Genomic DNA, 25,070 nt, shown 5'->3' with positions numbered 1-25,070 from the left:
ACTTCCATACTGGGGATCCCTTTAAGAGAGGCCTGGGGTCAAAACCAAAGCACTAGATGGATTTGCCCTAACTTCCATACAAATGATCCCTTTTATAGAAGCCTGGGGTGAGAATCAGAGCGCTAAGGGATTTACCCTAACTTCCATGCTGGAGATCCCTTTAAGAAAGCCTGGAATCAGAACCAGAGCGCCGAGTGGATTTGCCCTGACTTGCATACCAATGATCCTTTTAATAGAACCCTGGGGTCAGAACCACAGAGCTGAGTGGAACGGTCCTAACTTCCATACCGGGAATCCCTTTAAGAGAGGCCTGGGGTCAAAACCAAAGCGCTGGATGGATTTGCCCTGACTTCCATACCGGAGATCCCTTTAAAGACGGAAGATGTGCCTATGGGATGGAGGATGTGTGATGGGTGTATGGGCACGGGAGGGGGGGGATTCATTTTGTCATGTGCTCCTTTCTTTGGGGGGGGGGGGGGGGGCAGACAATGGCTGGGAGCTTATGTTCCCAGGGATATTAGATTTCTCCCACCATGTCAGTGTCTGCTGAGGTGTTAAGTGGGGGAAAACCTGCTCATAGCAACCAATCACAGCTCTGCTTCTTTTAACAAGCTCTGGTGAAATGAGAGATGCTTAGTGATTGGTTGCAAGGAAAACTGTTGCTCATATCAACCAATCACAGCTTAGGTTCTTTTGAACAGCTCTGGTGAAATGAAAGATGCTTCGTGATTGGTTGATGATACACACGCAAACATGCACATACATGCATTCAATTTTATACATAGAGATTACATTATAGGGTTCACTTAGTTGTTAGCAGCTCCACTCCAGCTACTCTTCCATTTCTCTTCTTTCTAGTGATACAAAACTGCAGGTCTAAGATGATATATAGGTTTCCATAAAGATGCACATTTTCCAAGACCACTTGAAGTGTTGAAATTGCCAGTTTGATCGAGACTGACTACTGAGAACAGACACCTGAGTATACATAAGTATATTGTGTGTAAATGAACCTGAACCTTATAGGATATGCTAATTCATTAAGAACTCGGCCAGGTTTGCAGTTTGAGTTCTAAATGCTTTTTACAGACGTTGCTACAGTAAACTAACATTTTTCAATTATCATTGTCCTGTAAACCACCTGGTTGTTTAGGAAGCTACTAAGTAAATGGCAGTAAGAGTGAAAGGTGGCAATAGTAAATACATACATATAGGAATGGAAAGAATATTTATCTGGGTACATTGGCTTGTTAGATATTGTCTTGGAGGAAAAAAATGCTTTATCCATAGACACCAATGAGTATTCAGCTTACATTTTCCCATCTGCATCAGAAGCATGAAGCACAAACTACGGTCCATGAAGCTCACTGAAGCATGGACTGTGGCTGGTCACTACGGTTCATGAAGCTCACTGAAGCATGGACCGTGGTTGGTCACTACGGCCCACGAAGCTCACTGAAGCATGGACCGTGGTTGGTCTCTACGGCCCATGAAGCTCACTGAAGCATGGACCGTGGCTGGTCACTACGGCCCACGAAGCTCACTGAAGCATGGACCGTGGTTGGTCACTATAGCCCACGAAGCTCACTGAAGCATGGACCGTGGTTGGTCACTATGGCCCACGAAGCTCACTGAAGCATGGACCGTGGTTGGTCACTATGGCCCACGAAGCTCACTGAAGCATGGACCGTGGTTGGTCACTATGGCCCACGAAGCTCACTGAAGCATGGACCGTGGTTGGTCACTATGGCCCACGAAGCTCACTGAAGCATGGACCGTGGTTGGTCACTATGGCCCACGAAGCTCACTGAAGCATGGACCGTGGTTGGTCACTATGGCCCACGAAGCTCACTGAAGCATGGACCGTGGTTGGTCACTATGGCCCACGAAGCTCACTGAAGCATGGACCGTGGTTGGTCACTATGGCCCACGAAGCTCACTGAAGCATGGACCGTGGTTGGTCACTATGGCCCACGAAGCTCACTGAAGCATGGACCGTGGTTGGTCACTATGGCCCACGAAGCTCACTGAAGCATGGACCGTGGTTGGTCACTATGGCCCACGAAGCTCACTGAAGCATGGACCGTGGTTGGTCACTATGGCCCACGAAGCTCACTGAAGCATGGACCGTGGTTGGTCACTATGGCCCACGAAGCTCACTGAAGCATGGACCGTGGTTGGTCACTATGGCCCACGAAGCTCACTGAAGCATGGACCGTGGTTGGTCACTATGGCCCACGAAGCTCACTGAAGCATGGACCGTGGTTGGTCACTATGGCCCACGAAGCTCACTGAAGCATGGACCGTGGTTGGTCACTATGGCCCACGAAGCTCACTGAAGCATGGACCGTGGTTGGTCACTATGGCCCACGAAGCTCACTGAAGCATGGACCGTGGTTGGTCACTATGGCCCACGAAGCTCACTGAAGCATGGACCGTGGTTGGTCACTATGGCCCACGAAGCTCACTGAAGCATGGACCGTGGTTGGTCACTATGGCCCACGAAGCTCACTGAAGCATGGACCGTGGTTGGTCACTATGGCCCACGAAGCTCACTGAAGCATGGACCGTGGTTGGTCACTATGGCCCACGAAGCTCACTGAAGCATGGACCGTGGTTGGTCACTATGGCCCACGAAGCTCACTGAAGCATGGACCGTGGTTGGTCACTATGGCCCACGAAGCTCACTGAAGCATGGACCGTGGTTGGTCACTATGGCCCACGAAGCTCACTGAAGCATGGACCGTGGTTGGTCACTATGGCCCACGAAGCTCACTGAAGCATGGACCGTGGTTGGTCACTATGGCCCACGAAGCTCACTGAAGCATGGACCGTGGTTGGTCACTATGGCCCACGAAGCTCACTGAAGCATGGACCGTGGTTGGTCACTATGGCCCACGAAGCTCACTGAAGCATGGACCGTGGTTGGTCACTATGGCCCACGAAGCTCACTGAAGCATGGACCGTGGTTGGTCACTATGGCCCACGAAGCTCACTGAAGCATGGACCGTGGTTGGTCACTATGGCCCACGAAGCTCACTGAAGCATGGACCGTGGTTGGTCACTATGGCCCACGAAGCTCACTGAAGCATGGACCGTGGTTGGTCACTATGGCCCACGAAGCTCACTGAAGCATGGACCGTGGTTGGTCACTATGGCCCACGAAGCTCACTGAAGCATGGACCGTGGTTGGTCACTATGGCCCACGAAGCTCACTGAAGCATGGACCGTGGTTGGTCACTATGGCCCACGAAGCTCACTGAAGCATGGACCGTGGTTGGTCACTATGGCCCACGAAGCTCACTGAAGCATGGACCGTGGTTGGTCACTATGGCCCACGAAGCTCACTGAAGCATGGACCGTGGTTGGTCACTATGGCCCACGAAGCTCACTGAAGCATGGACCGTGGTTGGTCACTATGGCCCACGAAGCTCACTGAAGCATGGACCGTGGTTGGTCACTATGGCCCACGAAGCTCACTGAAGCATGGACCGTGGTTGGTCACTATGGCCCACGAAGCTCACTGAAGCATGGACCGTGGTTGGTCACTATGGCCCACGAAGCTCACTGAAGCATGGACCGTGGTTGGTCACTATGGCCCACGAAGCTCACTGAAGCATGGACCGTGGTTGGTCACTATGGCCCACGAAGCTCACTGAAGCATGGACCGTGGTTGGTCACTATGGCCCACGAAGCTCACTGAAGCATGGACCGTGGTTGGTCACTATGGCCCACGAAGCTCACTGAAGCATGGACCGTGGTTGGTCACTATGGCCCACGAAGCTCACTGAAGCATGGACCGTGGTTGGTCACTATGGCCCACGAAGCTCACTGAAGCATGGACCGTGGTTGGTCACTATGGCCCACGAAGCTCACTGAAGCATGGACCGTGGTTGGTCACTATGGCCCACGAAGCTCACTGAAGCATGGACCGTGGTTGGTCACTATGGCCCACGAAGCTCACTGAAGCATGGACCGTGGTTGGTCACTATGGCCCACGAAGCTCACTGAAGCATGGACCGTGGTTGGTCACTATGGCCCACGAAGCTCACTGAAGCATGGACCGTGGTTGGTCACTATGGCCCACGAAGCTCACTGAAGCATGGACCGTGGTTGGTCACTATGGCCCACGAAGCTCACTGAAGCATGGACCGTGGTTGGTCACTATGGCCCACGAAGCTCACTGAAGCATGGACCGTGGTTGGTCACTATGGCCCACGAAGCTCACTGAAGCATGGACCGTGGTTGGTCACTATGGCCCACGAAGCTCACTGAAGCATGGACCGTGGTTGGTCACTATGGCCCACGAAGCTCACTGAAGCATGGACCGTGGTTGGTCACTATGGCCCACGAAGCTCACTGAAGCATGGACCGTGGTTGGTCACTATGGCCCACGAAGCTCACTGAAGCATGGACCGTGGTTGGTCACTATGGCCCACGAAGCTCACTGAAGCATGGACCGTGGTTGGTCACTATGGCCCACGAAGCTCACTGAAGCATGGACCGTGGTTGGTCACTATGGCCCACGAAGCTCACTGAAGCATGGACCGTGGTTGGTCACTACGGCCCACGAAGCTCATTGAGGTTTGGACTCCCCTCTTCCCTATTTTTTTTTTTCATGTAGAGAATCACCCACATGTCAAAGTCACACATACTTGTTCTATCTGGAATTTTTTTGCTGATAGAACATGTACCCGTTTTAGTGTATGAGGTTGATATTTTTTTTGCGGTGGAGTAATGTCTGGCGAAGATGTATGCCAGTTGTAAAGCGTATCTTGTGCTAGCATTGTCTTGTAGCAACCCAGAAAAATACTTTTTTAGGCAAATTTGTTCCATAGAGGAGTGCTCTAAATTATATAAATAGTTGGGTTTTATTGCCATCCATCGGGATCAAATAATTTTTGCACTGTCATGTCCATGTGCACGATGGACTGCACACGGAAAGTACACTGACTATTGGTCAATGTGCATTTTACCTCGGGTCCATGTGGAATAAAATGGCAGCATACACTATTCTCATACATTTTAGAGGGGAGAGCTTTCTCATAATTGCTACAAAGGAAAAGTGGGACAGCTGTAATGACTGCCTGCTATTAGTAACAGCTCCAAGGGTTGGGCATGTACATTGTCCTCTATGGGTTTTTTTTTTTTTTTTATGCAATACTTGATCCAAAGACATAATGGCTACATCAGGAAGAAGTATCATTTCCTTTCTAGTTCCCATTCTTTCTGAGTTAACAAAGAAACCCTAAACAATACAGTGGCTTTTTTTTTTTTTTCCTAAATCTCTTTATGTGAAATCATTCAGAAGCTGTAATCTTTTTGGTAGTGGCTCACATCCTCTGTCACAACCCTGCACCATGATTAATATAATACTTAAGACTAAAGAACGAGCTGTATATCCTGCAGCAATGCTGCAGAATAAGTTATCCATTGCACCATGTTCCGGGAAATCAATGGCCAGTCCCTGTATAGTAAGGATCCATCATGTCCTTTGTAGCTGAGGTCACTCTTTTTCTTAAGCGATCCACTTCCAAAGACCCTATATGCGTTTTTGCACAGCAGTCTTGATGGACGGCCTGCTGGAGTAAGATATACTGATAGCTGTCAGTGTAGGAAATGTACTCCAGTGAGAGACTGGAAAAAATTATGATCAATTTGCTTGCACTTGACCACATCTCCTGTATCAAAACTCAACCCACTTTCCAAAAAAGTCTTGGCAGCTGACTGGTAATGGTGTAAAAATGCAAAGTTGTGGAATTTTTACTTGTAGTTTGTAAAATTTATTTTTTTGCCAGCTTTTTGGACAAAGCACTTTTCTGAATCAGAGCCTAAATACCTACTCCTTGGAGATCCTCCCATTCAAATGCCTTATTGTGCTTGCGTAAACTTCTGTGATATGGCTTTAAATGGGGGTATTCTCAAGTTTTCCACTAGCCACAGGATAGAGGATAAATTTTGGACTGCTGGGGGTCTGACCACTGGGAACCCCACTGATTCTGAGAAGCAGAGCTCTGAAGAGCCCCATGTGAATGGCGTGGTGGTCAATCATGGGTGCTGGTCCATTCGTTCTTAATGGGATCACCAGACATACAGGTGTTACTCACAAAATTAGAATATCATCAAAAAGTTAATATATTTCAGTTCTTCAATGCAAAAAGTGAAATGCGTATATTATAGTCATTACAAACAGAGATCTATTTCAAGTCTTTATGTCTGTTATTGTTGATGATTATGGCTTACAGCCAATGAAAACCCAAAGGTCATCTCAGTAAATTAAAATAATTAACAAAAAGCGCCTTCAAAGATCTCCTAAGCGTTTAAAAAAGAAAAAAAAGTCCCTTAGTCTGTTTCAGTAGTTACACAATCATGGGGAAGACTGCTGACCTGACAGATGTCCAGAAGGCAGTCACTGACACACTCCACAAGGAGGGTAAGCCACCAAAGGTCATTACTAAAGAAGCTGGCTGTTCACTAGGGTGACCGCAAAAAATCGATGTCGGAATTTTGTCCGTCTGGACCCCACAAAACGATTCCCCTTTCCAGATATTGAGATAGCCAAAATTTGAGCTCGATCAAACGACGTTAACCCGTGCCGCTCGTCGCTCAAAGTTTGAAAAAATCCAAATTGAGGTATTTTAAGATTTAGGTATTTTGCATAGTCTGTTAGACCAGGGTTTCCCAACTCCAGTCCTCAAGGCACACCAACAGATCATGTTTTCAGGATTTCCTTAGTATTGCTCAGGTGATAATTGCTTCACCTGTGCAATACAAAGGAAATCCTGAAAACATGATCTGTTGGTGTGCCTTGAGGACTGGAGTTGGGAAACCCTGTGTTAGACTATAAAGAATGTGACAACAACATTGCAGATATAGCCCTGACCAAATTTTCGAACCATTTGTGGTATTTGAATGCAGAGTTGGTGGGATTATCGTTTTTTGATCCCACCATTACAGACAATGAAAAGTTGTTAATGGCTAATAAATTGCTCAGTAGCACAGATGAACCATCAGAGCACGCTAGGGTTGTAAATCCAAAAGTTAGGAAAGAAAAATTAAAAGAGGTAGGAAGTAACCGACTTTAACGACCTTCTGACAAAAGATGAAGAACAAAAGCAATATGTCCTGCAAGTTGTAAGCAAATGCCGAGCATTATATTCTGACATTTCAAAAACTACTTTATCAAAAGCTCTAGAATAGATTAGATAACTATGTAAAATTATCAACTCATGTAGGTTAGCGTGCTCTGATGGTTCATCTGTGCTACTGAGCAATTTATTAGCCATTAACCACTTTTCATTGTCTGTAATGGTGGGATCAAAAAACGATAATCCCACCAACTCTGCATTCAAATACCACAAATGGTTCGAAAATTTGGTCAGGGCTATTTCTGCAATGTTGTTGTCACATTCTTTATAGTCTAACAGACTATGCAAAATACCTAAATCTTAAAATACCTCAATTTGGATTTTTTCAAACTTTGAGCGACGAGCCGCACGGGTTAACGATCGAGCTCAAATTTTGGCGCTCTCAATATCTGGAAAGGGGAATCGTTTTGTGGGGTCCAGACGAACAAGATTCTGACATCTCCCCCCCATATGAGATCCGGTCACCCTACTGTTCAGAGTGCTGTATCCAAGCATGTTAATGGAAAGTTGAGTGGAAGGAAAAAGTGTGGTAGAAAAAGGCGCACAGGCAGCCAGGATAACCGCAGCCTTGAAAGGATTGTTAAGAAAAGGCCATTCAAAAATTTAGTGGAGATTCACAAGGAGTGGACTGCTGCTGGAGTCATTGCTTCAAGAGCACACACAGACGTATCCAGGACATGGGCTAAAAGTGTCGCATTCCTTGTGTCATGTCACTCATACCAACAGACAATGCCAGAAGCGTCTTACCTGGGCCAAGGAGAAAAAGAACTGGACTGTCAGTGGTCCAAGATGGTTTCAGATGAAATTTGCATTTCATTTGGAAATCAAGGTCCCACAGTCTGGAGGCTGTTTGTAATGACTATATATAATGAGTTTCACTTTTTGTCTTGATGAACTGAAATTAACGTTTTGATACTCTAATTTTGTGAGAAGCACCTGTAGCAAAGTGCAGCGCTTGACTGGTCTTTAGCACTCCTTTAAGAATGAATGGAGTATCAATACATGTGGCTGACCACCACTCCTTCTTGAGAGCCCCAGTTCTTGGGATTGGTGTTGCCAGTGGTCAGATTCTCATCCATCGGGAAGCTATAGCCCTATCAAATGGATAGGTGATAACTTTGGAATACCCCTTAAGTCTTTTATTGTAGCAATTTGGGATGGAGGATAACTTATAAATTTGAGAATACCTCCTACAAGGTTAGCAACACGCATGGCTATTAGTGATGAGTGAACGTGCTTAGATAAGGTGTTATCCGAGCATGCTCTGGTGCTAAGTGTTGTCTTCTGTGTGCTTGAAAATTGTTCGTGTCCCCACGTATGCTTGTCTCACGGCTGTTCGGCGGCCACAACACATGCAGGGATTGCCTAGCAAACCCTGCATCTGTTGCAACTTTTGAGCAGCCGTGAGACATGTGGGTGCTCGAATAGCACTTTATCCGAGCATGTTCACTCCTCACTAATGTAGGTATGTATTGCGATCTAGGTTCGGGTTAGCTTCTCTAAACTGGTCGTGGTCTGGTCGACATAAGGCGTCAAATTGTGCTACATAGGCTATAAGCCAGCAAAGATCCCAAGGAGTTATCAGCCCTGTCCTCCAAGGCTATTTTTTTTGTGTATAGATGTATACAGACGTGATAAAGTTTATGTGCCTTAACCCCAGCTGTCCGTGTGAGCACAGGCCTGGCATTTGTATCCGTACCCATTCATACTGTATTATGGTGTCACTTCCTGCACACTGGTGCATAGAAGGGAAATTAATTCAGGTTACTTGCTCTGTCACATCTACTCCTGCCCCCCTTCTTCACTCTCACTGTTCCTTGATGCTTCCAGCCAGGATGTAGGAGGTCTTTGTGAATAAATGGAGGCCCTACCACATCCTCACTGAAAATCTAATATAATCCAGTATTTGGATATAGCATCTCGTATCCGTGTTAGTAATAATACACTTGGCTCTGTGTATAGCACTGATGTGACACATGCTGGGTGTGTATTTCTCTGCCGGTCTTTTTCTGACTCATAACTGAATACTGTCACATGGTGCCGTCCCTTTAAAAGGAGGAGTGCCTGCCAGCTCAGTACTCTACTGTGTGACATCAACGCACTTAACCCTTTCCGCCGAAAGATAATAAACCAAATGATCCTGGATGTGGTGATGATTTTTCCATACAGTGGTTGCTGGCTTACTGCCATCCCAATTGCAACTACCCAGAAATTCCAGGTCAGTCTGTAAAAATGGGGCACATTTTTGCCTTCTCCTTAAAAATGAAGGCATCATTTTTTTTTTTTTTTTTTTTTTTTTTTTTTCGTTTTTCAATTAGTGAATGCAGCTGATGTCTTCATAATTCTGATATAATATAATTTTCAGAAAAAAAAATTAAGTTGACAATCCAGCTGTCTTCCCCCTCCACTAAGTTATCAAGTTATCCATATGGTCATGCACTTGTAGAAGAGATGATAAAAATGGGACTTTCATTATAATGACGTTTTGTTCCCATAAAGAGTCATAGGCTTCCTTCTGTGCAGTGGGGTGCGATGCTCTGCAGGGTGCGGTGTCTGTGCCATTACTCACCACTTATGTAAGCCTATGCAATTCAACGCACAGTAGGGTGGTACTGAGTATACACCCAGCATCCCACAAGACAGGAGATTTACTCGGAGTACAGGCGAGGACACTCAGGTCTGTCTATGTCCCTGTATGCGGAAGGGGGGCTCCTTGCTTGATCCCCCAGATGTGATTATTTCAGCTGGGCATTTGCATTAACCCTTTGCTTAGCACTCTGCATCATTATCGTTAAGGTGGTACAGCATCCTTTATATTACCTGTTAATCAGTAGCTTGTTTGCAGCATGCGCTCTGCCTGCATTTCTTGTGGAATGATGATCCGTACCATGCATGCACACTTCCCCATGGAATGTTGTATTTGCTTTGTGGCTACAGTGTGTTTAATATTTGTGGTTACTACTTGTAGGTAGATACAGTACATATTACAAGCTATAATGTAACATCTGTCACAATGTTATACTTCTTTCCTTTTGTATCCAAATGGAATCACAACCTCTATATGGAAAGTGTTTTTTGCAGACCTTTTACTTTACAAGTCGGCAAGAAAGCAAAGACCATCTGTCTTTCTGTAAAATAATCAATGACCAATTTTGTAAGTTGTGCATTATAATAAGCCAAGTATCATATAGCTAGGTGGTTTTGCCATTCAGGGGTATGGTAAAGCTGAGATTACACCAACCCCAGATTAGCTGTAATAGTAGCCATATTATTCATCGTCCAACTTTCCCCCCAGTTTTTTTTTTTTAATCTTTTTTTTGCAACTTCATGAAGATGACAGCTTCGTTCTGAGGAAGGAGACCTGATGACAGCACAGTGAAGTGTCTTCATCGTAGGGATTTCATGAATCAATAATGAGCGTGTCAATGTGGAGGTAGTATATAAACAATTGTGCTACTGGAGGTGTCAAGTGTTGGTTCCGGGTTTGATAGAAACTTGATGTGATGCCATGAAAAGGCGGTGCAATTTCTTTCTTTCTGCGTGTAATGAGATGCAGGCTTAGTTGGCAGTGATGTCTATGGTGATATTATAAATCCCGGATCCAGAATTAGCACAGCGCACACCCATCCTCTGCTGATCTGCTCATCTGATGCAATTGTGTGAAAACAGTATGACGCTGTAAATAATTATATCTCTACACAGAATGGAGGGAGCACTAGTGTTTTATTGTTTGCCTGCTTGGCGGTATTTCTTGTAAACTGTACCCGTGTTGTTACACAGATCATCTGTCATTATATTTAACAAGTTCTGTATGCAAAAAAAGCTTTAAAGCATGCCTGTCACTTCAGGTAACTTTTCAGAATAAGCTGTCATGTGTGTGTGCATGAGAATTCACACGATATTTCACCATATGCCTTTGTGTACTGCATTTTTCCTCATCTGCAGGCTTAATCTGTAAATTTTCAGTTGTCTTTGAGCTAGTGGGTAGAGACTAGCTGCTGTGATATGATCCCTTACACAGTACACAAACAAGAGTTCCTGTGCAAGAAAAGTATATGGCTTTGCTCCCATGATCAGGAATAGTAGAAGCACAGTGGATTGGATCTATAGAATTCCCCATGCCCATTGTGCTTTTTTTTTTTTTTTTTTTTTTTGCTGTGTAAACTGGCCTGCATTGTGGGGTTTCTGAGCCGCATGTTAATTTCCATAGCTGAGACGATTAGGGTAAGTGCACACGTTGCGGATTGTGCTGTGGATTTTGCAAAATCCACAGCACAAAGACCTGCAGATTAGCCTGCGGTTTCACACCTGATCATGGAACAGGTATAAAACCGCTGCGGAATCTGCACAAAGAATTGACATGCTGCGGATTAGAAACCACAGCAAATCCGCGCTGAAAAATCCACAGCATGTGCACTGCGTTTTTTGTCTCTCATAGATTTTAATGGTACTGTACATCCACAGGGCCAAAACCGCTGCAGATCTGCAGCAGAATCCGCAGCGCGTGCACATGCCCTCAGTCTCCTGTGTGTATTTTCCCCCAGTAGATTCTCTTTAGGTGCTGTAAATCCATATAGTTCCAAAACACCTAGGTTTTAAAGTGTGTAATAGAGAACGCAGCTTTTTTTGGCTGCAGTGAAAATGCGCTGCATCCAAAATGCTACTGTTCTGATCATGGGCACGCAGCCTTATGGGTCTGATGCAGTCCCACAGCTCATCGTAATGCACCCCTTTTTTAAGTATGTGTGACAGAAGCTGTTTTGGAGGTAGAAGTAGGCCCCCTTACCTCTTGTACCCTTGTGCATCTGCACAGGTTGCACCAATGGTATGTCTGCCTATGTAGTACACAGACTGGGGCATAACTATAATGGGTGCAATAATCGCACCTGGTGACTGGGGGGATGGGGCAAAGATCCCTTTGTCCAATATGATAAGACTATTGCTATTAAAGAACTGTTAGGGTCCCCATTGGAGATTATGCATTGGGGGACACAATCTTCAAGTGATGCTACTGCACAGAGAAAATGGAGTTCCCTCCTCTTCCACTTAGTCCACAGAGAAGTTACAACATTTGGTATATTACATAACACTACTGAGCTGTGTAGCTGTGAATCCAGTACTCGACACTGATGCACAATCTACTTGTGTCTGCCGAGTTTCTCATGATGATCCTCACTCCTCCATCCCACTCCCTTAGATTTCAACTTGCAATACAAGCTAACTCCTAAGGCTAAGTGCACACGTACTCGTTTGCCCTGCCGATTTTTCCGCGCAGAACTGAAGAAATCCGCAGGTCAAATGACCTGCATTTTTCCTGCGGATTTCTTTTTTTTTTTTTTTTTTTTTTTTTTTTTTTTCTTTCTTGCGGTTTTCCCCTGCGGATTTCCCCCTGCGGATTTGGAGAATGGAGCAGGTGGAAAACCGCACAAAAGAAGTGACATGCTGCCTATTTTGAACCACAAGAAAACCGCGTGGAAAAATCCGCAGCGTCTGCACAGCGGTTTTTTTCTATTGATTAACCTGCTACTATACATCACAATGCGGATATGCAGCGTTTCTGCGCAGTAAAATCCGCTGCAGATCCGCTGGAAATCTGCATCGTGTGCACATGGCCTTCCTATGCTGGCAATCCAGCTTTTTTACTTTATTTTTTTTTTTTCCCAGAGTGAGTTTAGCAGGAAATAGAAGTACCTCATAAGCAAGGGAGCAGGTTTCTCTTATAAAATGTTTCTTCCATTCACTTTTCCTATTGATTTAGGCAATGTTTATTGAATTGCCATTGCCCATTTAATATTTTGGTGCGGAAGTCAGTATTGAGGTGGATGCCATTACTTCTCCTATAGGGCTTGTCTTGTACTTTTTTGCGTTCTTCATCTGATGGTTACACTATAAGTTCTTTAAAGTGATCTGTGTGGGCAACACACATCATGGTTACCCCCATCTGCCTATTTTTATTTATATTTTTTTTTTTTTTTTTTTGTCATCACCGCACAGTAGGACCATGTGGGGATTTTCATAAGAAATCTGCCTTCTTGTCACCTGTTTTGTTGCCATTTGGCTGCTGAAGCCGCTGACAAGTCTATAAAAGTCTCAGGCGGGACACTTGACCCCTGAGTCATCCGCTCTTACCCTGGATAAACCCTTGTGGAAACCGCAGTAAAATTGATTTATCATATGCCAATTTCAGCCTGTTGAGTACTTTCAAGAAACTTGTTTGTAATGAGTATTCGTCTGGGATGTGACATCGCTCTGGGCAGTGGGGCGGCTAATGCAGTAGTGTCAGGCCCTCCATTCTTTCCTAATGGCCACCTTGCCAATTTATTAGGCTGCTTTGGGCCTAACTTCAATGACAAAGGGGTTAAAAGGACGCTGCTTGGCTGAATGTTGTCACGGCAACTGTGTGGAGGAAACGAATCCATTGCTTAGAAACCTCCTGGCGGCCATTTCCTGGAGAGTAGGATGGATGGGAGACTGGAGGCAAAGTCTTGCATGAATGGTTATTGCATGACCCATACAAGTGAGCAGGAGAGGCATACACTTATTATCCTTTGTTAGGAAAAATAATGCTAAATTATAAACTTGTAATATACGGCAGAAATGGCAACAATAGTAGTAGTGACAGATTACAAAATCTGTGAAAAAATATTTGAAGAAAACTGATTATCGAATGGAATGAATCCTTCTTTAATAATAGTAGTAGAAAATATTCTGGTCCAGAGCGCATGGACATATTAAGGATCTTTTGCTGCTGGATCTTATTAAAATGGGGCATGTAATATTGCATGTTATACTATGTGGGTGCCTATGGGCTGTAATACTACCCCAAACATTGTCATAGGTCTGGAACACCGCGTTACTGTAGGTATATACCAATGAAATGGCTGGCTGCCTTAGCGCTCAGTCACACATCTGAATTCTCCATGTACAATAAAAATGGATGGATTATTCTAATCAGACTTTTTTCAGTGTCATACGTTTTCCACATGAAAAAATCTGCCATCTCTGATTTTTTTTTTTTTCCCCCCAACAAACAGACAGTCCCAGCATGTGTTGAGGTTGTTTAACAGCCACAAGACATGCAGGGACTCAACATATTATTCGAGCACGCCAAAGACCCTCTGTTGGCACACGAGCATGCTCAGATAACACCTCACCCGAGCATGTTCATCTCATCACTAGTACCTATGAGGGTCTATGGGGCAACTCGCATGTTTAGGTTTTGTCTATTTTCCTCTGACCGAGTGGTCCAAGGAAAATATTGGAGAAATGTTTTTTTTTTTTTTTTTTTTCCCCGAGGGTCAGATCAAAATCTGCAATGCAAGTTGATGGGTCCATGAAAAAAATCGGACTGCATCCAGATTTCATCAGTGTGGTCCGATTTTTCAGACTGTCAGAATAATCGATCCGATTTTCTCAACTGTGGGAAAAAAATCGCTTGTCTGAGGTTTTAATCTGCAGCGTGCAGCATTGTAGTCAAAATGAGACTGCTGCACTGAATTGACCCCATTTGATGTCTGACAGAATGTGTAGCAGACATTGTGATGTCCATCTGAATCATTTTGTATTGACCATTATAGAAGAATACTTCCCCTTTTCAAGAAATGTTAGACCTCATGCACACGTAGAGTATTTGAGGTTTTGTTTAGATCCATGTTTGTTCCACTCCTGGTTTTGGCTTTTACAGTCAGAAGAAAAGTATAATAGAAACACGTCACCACTTCTGTATTTATCACCCACTCCTGGTTGTGGCTTACAGATACTGAGGTAAAATACTCACCAAATACTGAATGTGTGCACATGGCCTAATAGAAACACGTCACCACTTCTGTATTTATCACCCACTCCTGGGTTTGGCTTACAAATACTGAGGTAAAATACTGACCAAATACTGAATGTGTGCACATGGCCTAATAGAAACACGTCACCACTTCTGTATTTATCACCCACTCCTGGTTGTGGCTTACAGATACTGAGGTAAAATACTGACCAAATACTGATTGTGTGCACATGGCCTAATAGAAACACGTCACCACTTCTGTATTTATCACCCTCTCCTGGTTTTGGCTTACAGATACTGAGGTAAAATACTGACCAAATACTGAACGTGTGCACATGGCCTAATAGAAACACGTCACCACTTCTGTATTTATCACCCACTCCTGGTTGTGGCTTACAGATACTGAGGTAAAATACTGACCAAATACTGAATGTGTGCACATGGCCTAATAGAAACACGTCACCACTTCTGTATTTATCACCCTCTCCTGGTTTTGGCTTACAGATACTGAGGTAAAATACTGACCAAATACTGAACGTGTGCACATGGCCTAATAGAAACACGTCACCACTTCTGTATTTATCACCCACTCCTGGTTGTGGCTTACAGATACTGAGGTAAAATACTCACCAAATACTGAACAGTGTGCACATGGCCTAATAGTGCCACCGTTGTTGGTGGAACGGCATAAGTTAAATTAGGTGAAATAAGTTGACAAGCGCCTTCATTAACAGGTTTTTATTAATTTTTTATTATAAAGTGGGGTGAGGCTTTATGGACAACCTCTCAAATTTGTAAGGTCCGTATATAGTCACGTGGCTTTGGTGACAGTTGGCAACACACTTGTAGGCATAGAAGAAGCCAGACAGCTGTAATACATAATCGTGTTTCTCGGTTGTCAGTGTGTACAACCATTTGATGTGGGGAATGTGATGGGTCTTCTTAATGAGTGTCTTTCTCTCATGAAAGGGGAGCCCATCAGACTGCAAGAAGGTTAAATAACACAAAGACATTTAGACTACGACAACTAGTCGAAGGTACACTTTGCCCGTTAGCTATCGGTGGCAACACATTTGGGGCATGACCTAAGTTGCTTGAATTATATTTTTTTTTTTTTTTTTTTGTCTATTTCAAATACACCACAACCCTGGTGATAAGGTAAGCCAAACCTCCCACTCCCTCATACATGCTTCTTTAAAGGGAATCTGTCACCTATTTTTTGGGCTATAAGATGCGGCCACCGCCATCAGGGGCTTATCTACAGCATTACAGAATGCTGCAGTGTGCAGGTGCTGGACCTCTTCCGGTGCCTTCGCACTTCAGTACTCTGCTTCCCGTCACAGCTCCGGCGCACTGCTCTACCTTGTTGAGAGCAAAGAGTATGTCATCGCTAGAAGATGGGAGGCGCCGGACCGAGTCACCCGCCGGAGCCGAACCGCCGCTGGGTGAGAATATAACTCGTTTTTCTTCTTTCAGGTTACATCGGGGGCTTATCTACAGCATCACAGAATGCTGTAGATAAGCCCCTGATGGCGGTGGCTGCATCTTATAGCCCAAAAAATAGGTGACAGATTCCCTTTAATGACCATGTACATGGTGTAGAACAACTAAAAGCTCCTTGGATCAGAAATTTATAGGACACTTCATAAACTTCCCAAATGTCTATGAATAAATACTCAGCACATCCTGCATTGTACTCCATTTATTTATTTTCGGAGTCGATCCATTTTATACCAACTCCATCAAAATGGACTCCGACTCCACAGCCTTGCTTATTGGAGTTATGTAATCTCGAGACTTCTCTAGGCATTGTATCTAACTAATCTATAGCTAGATATCTTTTTAAATGGGGTTTCCATTGGATACATTTAGGATATATCTACAATTGGTCGACATGTGAGTAGCCTATTCTGTCTGTCCCTAGGTGACTGCATTCAGACCTATAATGAAGAGTTCCATATGTGGTAAAAAAAACTAAGCTATTGTCTTGCCAAATTGGTGGTTTTGTGTAGTTGTCTCCTATGAATATAGAATTATTGTTAATACTATATTGCAGGCATATATTATTTTTTTATTTATTTATTTTTTTTTTTTATTGGATTGATGTCACAATATGAAAAAAACAAGCCTATGACACATAAAGGTACGGCTATATTATGTACACAAAGCGCTTACATAGCGAATAAAAAGCTGCATCCTCCATTAATGTAGGCAGGGCTGCGAGGGTGATGATTTATTTGATGACTGACTTATCAAACTGCTGTATCCATGACAGAACCTGCCATACACCACAATTAAAGTATCCATCTGCCATGTCAACGTGTGGCACAGTAATCTTTTACATGTATGTAAAGCGGTCAATAAAATGATTTCTGTGAGCAGTTACTTGACAGATATTTATCAACCTGACAGTAAGTGATTGAATAAAACATTATTTTTAGCTTGGGTGTCTTAATATGAACAAGGCCTGTCAGCATATATGCAATTTTAAAAAGTTTGGGTCCACAAACACAATTTTGTGATGTCTAATCAAATCTAGGAAACTCTGGCTCTGCTACCAAGGGCCAACGTTTTCCTGTCACCATATGGTAAAATAGAATATTCTTCATTTGCGTGTTTGTACGCCAGACTTGCATCTTAATGAAGACGTCAGCCTCGCACTGAAATGTGTATGATTTGAAAAAAATATATATCTTTACAAAAAGGTAAAGTATGGTCTGAATACATCCTTCCATTCATAGCATGTCATAGTGCACAGTTCCACTGTCTAGCCAAATTCTGTCATGGGAAGGTGCAACAGTGATGAGCACCCTAACCTCTTAGTTCTAATGATTATCTGTGGTCCTTTGGTTGAGAACCCCCACCAATCATACATTGATAGCATATGCTGAGGCTAGGCCTTCAGCTGAAAATCCTCTAGTATGCCTTTTAATGTTAATCGAAATAACTTGACGGGGGCAATGCAACCACACAATTACAGGAGCACACTTATCGAACAATTATATGACAATAAGAACATGGTCAGACTAGGTCTGCCAGAGATGGGCAAGTGACCTCCCTGTTTTACATCTGTGTGCCGAATCATAATATGTAGGAGGCCTAGTCATTAGGGGGCATCTTGTAGTCTTGGGTTTCTTTTCCTGTTTTGTTTTTTGGGACCTTATTGACAGACTACTTATGACAGTAATTAATTACATTCTCTCCCCACTCCCCCTGTGTTTTTAATTTGAGGTAAAGTAGACTTGGGTTGGTGCTATAGGCAGAATGAGTAGTCCCAAATATGTCACCGGCTGATGTTAGGGGCCGGTTACACATTTACACATAGCGATATCACTGTAACGTCATCGATTTTATGACGTAGCAGCGATATTGCTAGCGATATCGCTATGTCTGATACTTGCATCCGACCGGCTACCCGCTGGTTATCCCTGATCGCGCGAGAACGTCCTGGACCGTTTGGGTACCGTTACACTTGGCGATGCACCAGCGATCCCGACAACGATATGGATCGCTGGTGCATGGCTAAGTGGTCGCTAGTGAGCTGCCACACAGGCAGATCTCACCAGCGACATAGCAGGGGTCGGGGGTCGCTACTTACCTTTCAGACGCAACGATCCTGACGTCCTCCCGCCTGCCTCCACGCGTTGCTCGTCGGCGCCACAGGAAGCGCCCGACGAGAAATGATCCAGGACCTTCTCGCACGACCAGTGATGAGCAGCGGGGGGAGCCGGTCGGAGGCAAGTATCAGACATAGCAATATCGCTGCTACGTCACAAAATCGGTGACGTTACAGCGATATTGCTAGCGATGTTGCTATGTGTAACGGGGGCTTTTTTCGCCAACTTCCTGCTGGGCTTCCTGCTGTGACGACGAGCGACGCGTGGACGCGGGCGGGAGGACGTCAGGATCGCCGCGTCTGACAGGTAAGTAACGACCCCCGACCGCTGCTATGTCGCTGGTGAGATCTGCCTGTGTGGCAGCTCACTAGCGACCACTTAGCGATGCACCAGCGATCTATATCGTCAGGATAGCTGGTGCATCGCTAGTAACTGTACCAGCAGGAAATGTAGGTCAGACATCAAGGGAAGCAATCCGGATTCGCAGGCAGACACTAATCCCTGAAAGTGTCTATGCGGGGTGTGTCTGTTTTTAGGAATGTAATACTACGTGTCTGGTATGCAGCATGTATGCCTATTGTACAGTCTCTGGTATTTTGCGTGGCGGCTGTTGTGAGTGTACACGTTGCAGTCTGTTTTGATTATTCCGTGTGTGTTTTGAGTATTGGATAGAACATGTTGAATTCTAATACGTATTCCAGATTTTCCCTCATTAGGTCTCTCCCTACTGGTAAATGCTTCAGTTTTTCCATGAACTGTATACTGTCTCCTGTGGTGTCATAATTCATAGCAGAACCTTGTGCCTTATAGCTCTGATCCTTATAGGGGCATTAATGCATTGATGTCTGTATTTTGAAAGCCTAAAATCCTTGATCCATATATGTCTAAGATTACCCTGAGAGCTTTTGCACAGCAATATTTCCATATTCTGAGCCTTTTATCACCAAGTCACAGATGTAGAAATGAAGGGATCATAACAAAGTGCCATAGTTCCAGATGAAACGGCTCCGTGAACACCGCTTGGATCTTTAGAACCATTGGTGAAGGCAAATCTATTTTGACTGTCTATATCTGCAACCAGTATGGACATCATATTACAAAGGCTACCATAAAAAATGGTGCAGCATGCTAGTTTTATACCCCCCCCTCCTGTAAAGTGACGGCAGCCTGACAGACGGTAATAGTTTATTAGGAGAAGTTTTCAATCGGGTACACTACTATTTTCTTTCGATTCCTGTAGCAAAACAGAAGGATTTTTGCAGAGGTGAACATGTACTTGGGTGCCAAACTATTTTAACTATCTTGCATAGAGACTGGGTTGACAATGGTCGCCGCGACATTGCATTAAAGTGCAATAAAGGGCAATCAAAAGAACATATCTGCACCAAAATATTAAAAACGTCAGCTCGGTGCGCAAAAAAATAAGCCCTCACCTAACCTGAGATCATGAAAAATGGTGACACTACAGGTATCAGAAAATGGTGTTTGTTTTTTTTTTTTTTTTTTTCTCTCAACAGTTTGGTATTTATTTTTCACCACTTGGATAAAAAAAGAACCTTTACATGTTTAGTGTCTATGAACTCGTAATGGCAGGTCATTTTTAGCATTTGGTGAACATGGTAAAAAAGCAAAACAAACAACTTTTTTGCTATTTCACCGCACTTGGATTGTTTTAGCTGTTTTCCAGTACATGATATGTTAAAACCAAGCTCTCAGATGGCCATATTGACGGAAAAATAAAGTTATGGCTCTGGAAAGAAGGGACGCAAACAATGCAAACACAAGCGAAAATACCTCGGTGTCAAGGGGTTAAATGTAGATGATGAAATGTGAAAACCAACATCGAAACCTGCAATCAATAAATCAGCCTTCTCTATCAGGGAACCTATTTAGATGAGGAAGTTTCGCAGGTAGCTTCATCAGTCTTTCCCTTGGGAATTTCTGTTGGGTGCATTTTGTCCTTGGCCCTTTTTAAAGCCTTGTCCTGCCCCATGTGAAGAACAGTTACAATAGGCACAGAGATGCTTAAACTTGCAGCTAAATCCAAATGTACAATGGCCCTCATTAAATTGCCAACATAAACCTGGCTTCTGTCTCCCTGACTGTCCTGATAGGCTACCTGATCCCTGACTCCCTGATTGGCCGGATGAACTGGCCCCGCTTTGAAAAGGATGCCCATATGTAGACTAGGCTACCATTCTTAACCAAAGGCCACTATCCTTTTGGTCCCACCTAATCGCCAGTCTGATAGCTTTCCGCTGACTAATCTGTTCATCATACCTTATCCAACCTTGACCCCTGTAAACCCTATGCACTTCACCTATAGAATCAAATTAATCAAAAATAGGGGGGGAACAATTCTCAGGCGCCTCTTCACCTAGGACACATGCTAAAATCGCAAACTTTTGCGTCCAGTTAGTAAACATCCCGACAACTATATGGATCGCTGGTGCATCGCTAAGTGGTCGCTAGTGAGCTGCCACACAGGCAGATCTCACCAGCGACATAGCAGGGGTCGCTACTTACCTGTCAGACGCGGCGATCCTGACGCCCGCCCGCGTCCACGCGTCGCTCGTCGGCGCCACAGGAAGCGCCCGACGAGAAATGATCCAGGATGTTCTCGCGCGATGAGCAGCGGGGGAGCCGGTCAGAGGTAAGTATCAGACATAGCGATATTGCTAGCAATATCGCTGCTACGTCACAAAATCGGTGACGTTACAGCGATATTGCTATGTGTAACGGGGGCTTTACTCATCCTTCCAAATCTTTTCCCTCACATCTTTTTTTTTTTTTTAAGATTGCTGGCTCGGGGTCCTTCAAAGCTTACATAACCTTCGCCCCACGCCTTAGGCTGGTTTCACATTAGCGCTTTTTAAGCGCACGCACGGCCGGGGGTAGCTCCGCCCCCGAGCCGGCTCTCTGCCCGGCGTGCCCGCCCCTTGCTTGTAGCGCCGCCTCCTAGCGCACAGCGGCCCCTGCGATCGGCGCACCCTATCTTTAGCATAGGGTGCGCAGATCGTGCGCAGGCCGTGCGCTAGTTGCGCTTTGACCTGCGCTGCGCACTTTTGACGGTGCGCCGTGCGCGCCAAAATCAAACTTTTCGGATTTGGTGTCTTTGAAGCCGTTCATTGTTGCTGGTAGAAACGGGCCACCCGACAGGCAACTCGCCGCAATGGCCCTCCATTGTTGGTGTACTTCTGGTTGTAACAGCAGCAGCCCCTACCCTTGTCATAAGCTAACCGCCTCAGCTAGGCCATGCCCCTAGAGTGCTCCCAGCCTGGAGCCTGGCAGAGTCTGGATCAGGCCGGTGGGTCCCTAGAGGGGCTCCTGCGCCAACATCGAGGCCATGAAGCCAGGTCAGGGGATTGTAGAGTGGGGGTCTGAAACCTATGAGGGCACTTCTCCAGTGGAGATGGTCGCCGCAGCCCTTGCTCCACCACTGATGATCCACACCACCTGCTTGTCCAGCCAGCCTGGGGGGTGTGACCGCTGGCAGCTGCCCTCAGGGATGCCTAGACTGGTCGGCAGACATCATGAACGGAGGTGACTTGCTCTGTGACCAAGGAAGCAGGAAAGTGGTGAACCTAACCCCCTTTATAAACTTCCCCCTCCCAAAACCTTTGCACTTTAACCCTACCTTATCCAAACCCTTTTCATGGCAGCCTCCACCCACTGTGCTAGCCCAGGGCTCCAGCATCTACAAGAAGTCTTAAGTTGAGTGACTGTGCAATCGAAGGCTCTTTTTAGAGTTGCGCGAATTTGTTCAAATTCAGTTTTGAATAAGATTGGCAGTAAATATTATTTTTGCAATATCCATCGAACACAGCCGAATGTCAGTCAGAGAGTAGAAGTTACCGAATATGATCGGAACCGATCATCAAACATGCATTCTGCACAAATGGGGTACCCATATGGCAAATTCAGATTCGGCAACCGAATCCGAACAAATTTGCTCAACTCTCTCTAGTCTCTTTATAGCCCAGACACAAATTGTAAAGATATGCTAATCTTTTTTCTTTTTAAGACATTACAGAAGGTAAGTGATCATTCTCTGTGGTGGCATGCCAAACTTCCAGTGTTATGGTCAACATAATTTAGAAACCATGCATTTGTTCATGTACGATGTATGTTGACTATGTCTGTATTGTTGGTCCTTATATGGCTTCTTCTCTGTCCTCACAGGCTCCTCTTGTCTGGTGGGTTACAAGAAGACCCCCCCACCTGTACCCCCTCGAACCACCTCCAAACCCTTTATATCTGTGACTGTACAAAGTAGTACTGAATCTGCCCAGGACTCTTATCTGGATGCACAGGAAGGGCAGAGCGAAGGCAACAGCCAATCAGGGCTCAGCACCTCCACTGAGAGCCTTGAAAGCACTCGGGCACCAAGTGTAACACGTGTTGGCCCCCCAACTCCAATCAGGCAAATCCCTCCTGTAATACCCCCCAAAAATGCAGCTGTAAAAAGCATCAAAGAAGAGTCGCGTGCCCCTGAACCCCTCCCAAAACGCAAGCTGTCCTCCATTGGAATTCAGGTGAGTCTGTTACCTGAAACCTTGTGCTGGTTCCTCTTGCTTACGTTTTACACCCATCATTTATACAGTTACACTGAAGGCCTATAAATAGAGCACACAGCAGTATTCAGAAATAAAAGGAAGTTAAACCCATCATTAGATTAGGGAATTAATGTTAATAGAAACATTTAATGTTATTATTGGATGCAATCCCATTAGCGACAGGACTCTTCCAATAATAACCTGCTGGGCATTGGAGAGGTCTTGGACTACAGACCAAGAACGAGAGCCATGTCATTTCACAGTATCTTATAGTGTGGACTGCATTTGTAGAGTAGTCTGCCTATGTTCTTCTGATGGCTATGCGGACCAATTTTTTTTTTTTTTTTTTTTTTTCAGTCCCTTTTGCTGTATTAATTTGTTTTGGTCTATTTTTTTATTTTTTTTTTACGTGTTCCAGCTTGGGATCCCCGATGATCAGCAATATACACTTTCAAAGGGGTTGTAGAAAGAATTAATGTATGTGACATTAGTGTTTGGGTCCACACTACTCCTAATTGTGGCATGGAAAGTGATTCATTGATTTAACCACTGCCATTTACTGGCTTGCCAGCTCGTGTATGCGAGGGAGTATTTACACCATGGTTTATGCTGCTATGTGAAGCTGCTGACTTCCTATCACTTGACGTGTGACTTGCCTGTAAGGCTTCTATACTGCCTGCACCACTCCATTAATAGCAGGTTGTTCTAGTGTGCCGAGAACATCATGGGAAAAGGATGGAAGTGATCATTAAAGTAATTGCTGTCTGTGAGAATTCCATTTCCATAGAGGAACTTGTTCCACCCATATGAAAAAAAAAAAATCCATTCAATGTAGGTGTGCCGCTGTTGGATACAAAAAAATGCTAAAATTTTGGGCTTGTGATGTTTTGTAGGTAATGCCAAGTTGAAAGCTAAGCGTTCTTCATCGTGGTGTGAAGGAATAGAATTGACAACTGCTCTGAGCATGTCTGGCTCGCAGCAACGATTGCCACTTTTATAACACAGATTTCCATCATTCCTTTAACCACCATGCTGATTTTTAGGAGTCTACATTTTCATGGGCATCCTGTGTCCACAATATGTTACTATGAGTTCCGTAGATTTGTTCTCTATATTATGACTCTAAGTCCTCTCGTTATACTCTGCTTTTAATAGGTGAAGCACAGTGTTTGATTGTCTTGTTGTACTTTGATATAAGGTATCCTTAGCTTGACACTCCATTATATAACACAACCACTGTAGAGATTATAAAATATATTTGCAATTTTATCTGGTTGTAAAAAAAAAAAAAAATCCAATAAAGTTAAAGGGAATGTGCCACCATTTTTCTTGTAGTGTGTGTGTGTGTGTGTGTGTGTGTGTGTGTGTGTGTGTGTGTGTGTTTTTTTTATTAAGATTAAAATAGTAATTAAAATGTATTAATGCAATGTTTGCACTGTCTACAAACCTTTCTATATGAAAAATATATTTTTTACAAATATTTACCACTAGGGGGAGCACTTTCCATTTTAGACCTCAAGCAGCTATAGTAAGATTTGCCAGCTTTAGGCTAAGTTCACACGTACCGGAACTCTCGGTACAAAAAGGGCAAAGCCTGGAAAGATTATAATTAGGGTCATCACTAAACCCTAGAAGGCAGCAACTGACTGGAATCTTTCAAATACTGAACATTAAAAGCACTTTGTGCTGCTGTCATTTGGTGGTGTGGAAGTCTGGTCTAATCCAGGCTTTGTTCATTGTTATCAGAGTGAGCCTGTCAGCTCTTTCTGTTGACAAGCAAAAGCTTCAGTCTGTTGGGACACGCACCCCTGGTGGCACTAAAAACCCGCTCGCTCACACAAGATGCTAGCAGCACAACACCTCCAAGGCATAGAGGGACAGCTTATACCAGTTGTCCAGCTTTGAGACCCAATAGCTGAAGGTCGCAGAGGAATTGGGGCATATGATGGTTTTGTCGGCCAGGTATTGCTTG

The 25,070-nt window shown here is 44.5% G+C and overlaps 1 protein-coding gene across 2 annotated transcripts in view; it reads left to right on the top strand.

Annotated features, from left to right (window-relative positions):
• Nucleotides 1–25,070, top strand: part of DLGAP4 (DLG associated protein 4) — a 305,990-nt gene that overhangs the window by 244,301 nt on the left and 36,619 nt on the right. Inside the window, exon 7 of one of the 2 annotated variants that reach the window (XM_073555302.1) lies at nt 22,725–23,077. The exons of the other annotated variant lie outside the window; for it this stretch is intronic. Coding sequence (XP_073411403.1) covers nt 22,725–23,077 — 353 coding nt within the window. The remainder of the gene's footprint in view (nt 1–22,724; nt 23,078–25,070) is intronic. 2 annotated transcript variants of the gene reach the window in all.

The sequence above is a fragment of the Dendrobates tinctorius genome, unplaced genomic scaffold, assembly GCF_039654945.1.
Source record: "Dendrobates tinctorius isolate UK_male_01 unplaced genomic scaffold, ASM3965494v1 ptg000223l, whole genome shotgun sequence".
Taxonomy (NCBI): Eukaryota; Metazoa; Chordata; class Amphibia; order Anura; family Dendrobatidae; genus Dendrobates; species Dendrobates tinctorius.
The sequence above is the reverse complement of the archived record's forward strand: the minus strand, read 5'-3'. Positions and strand labels throughout refer to the sequence as shown.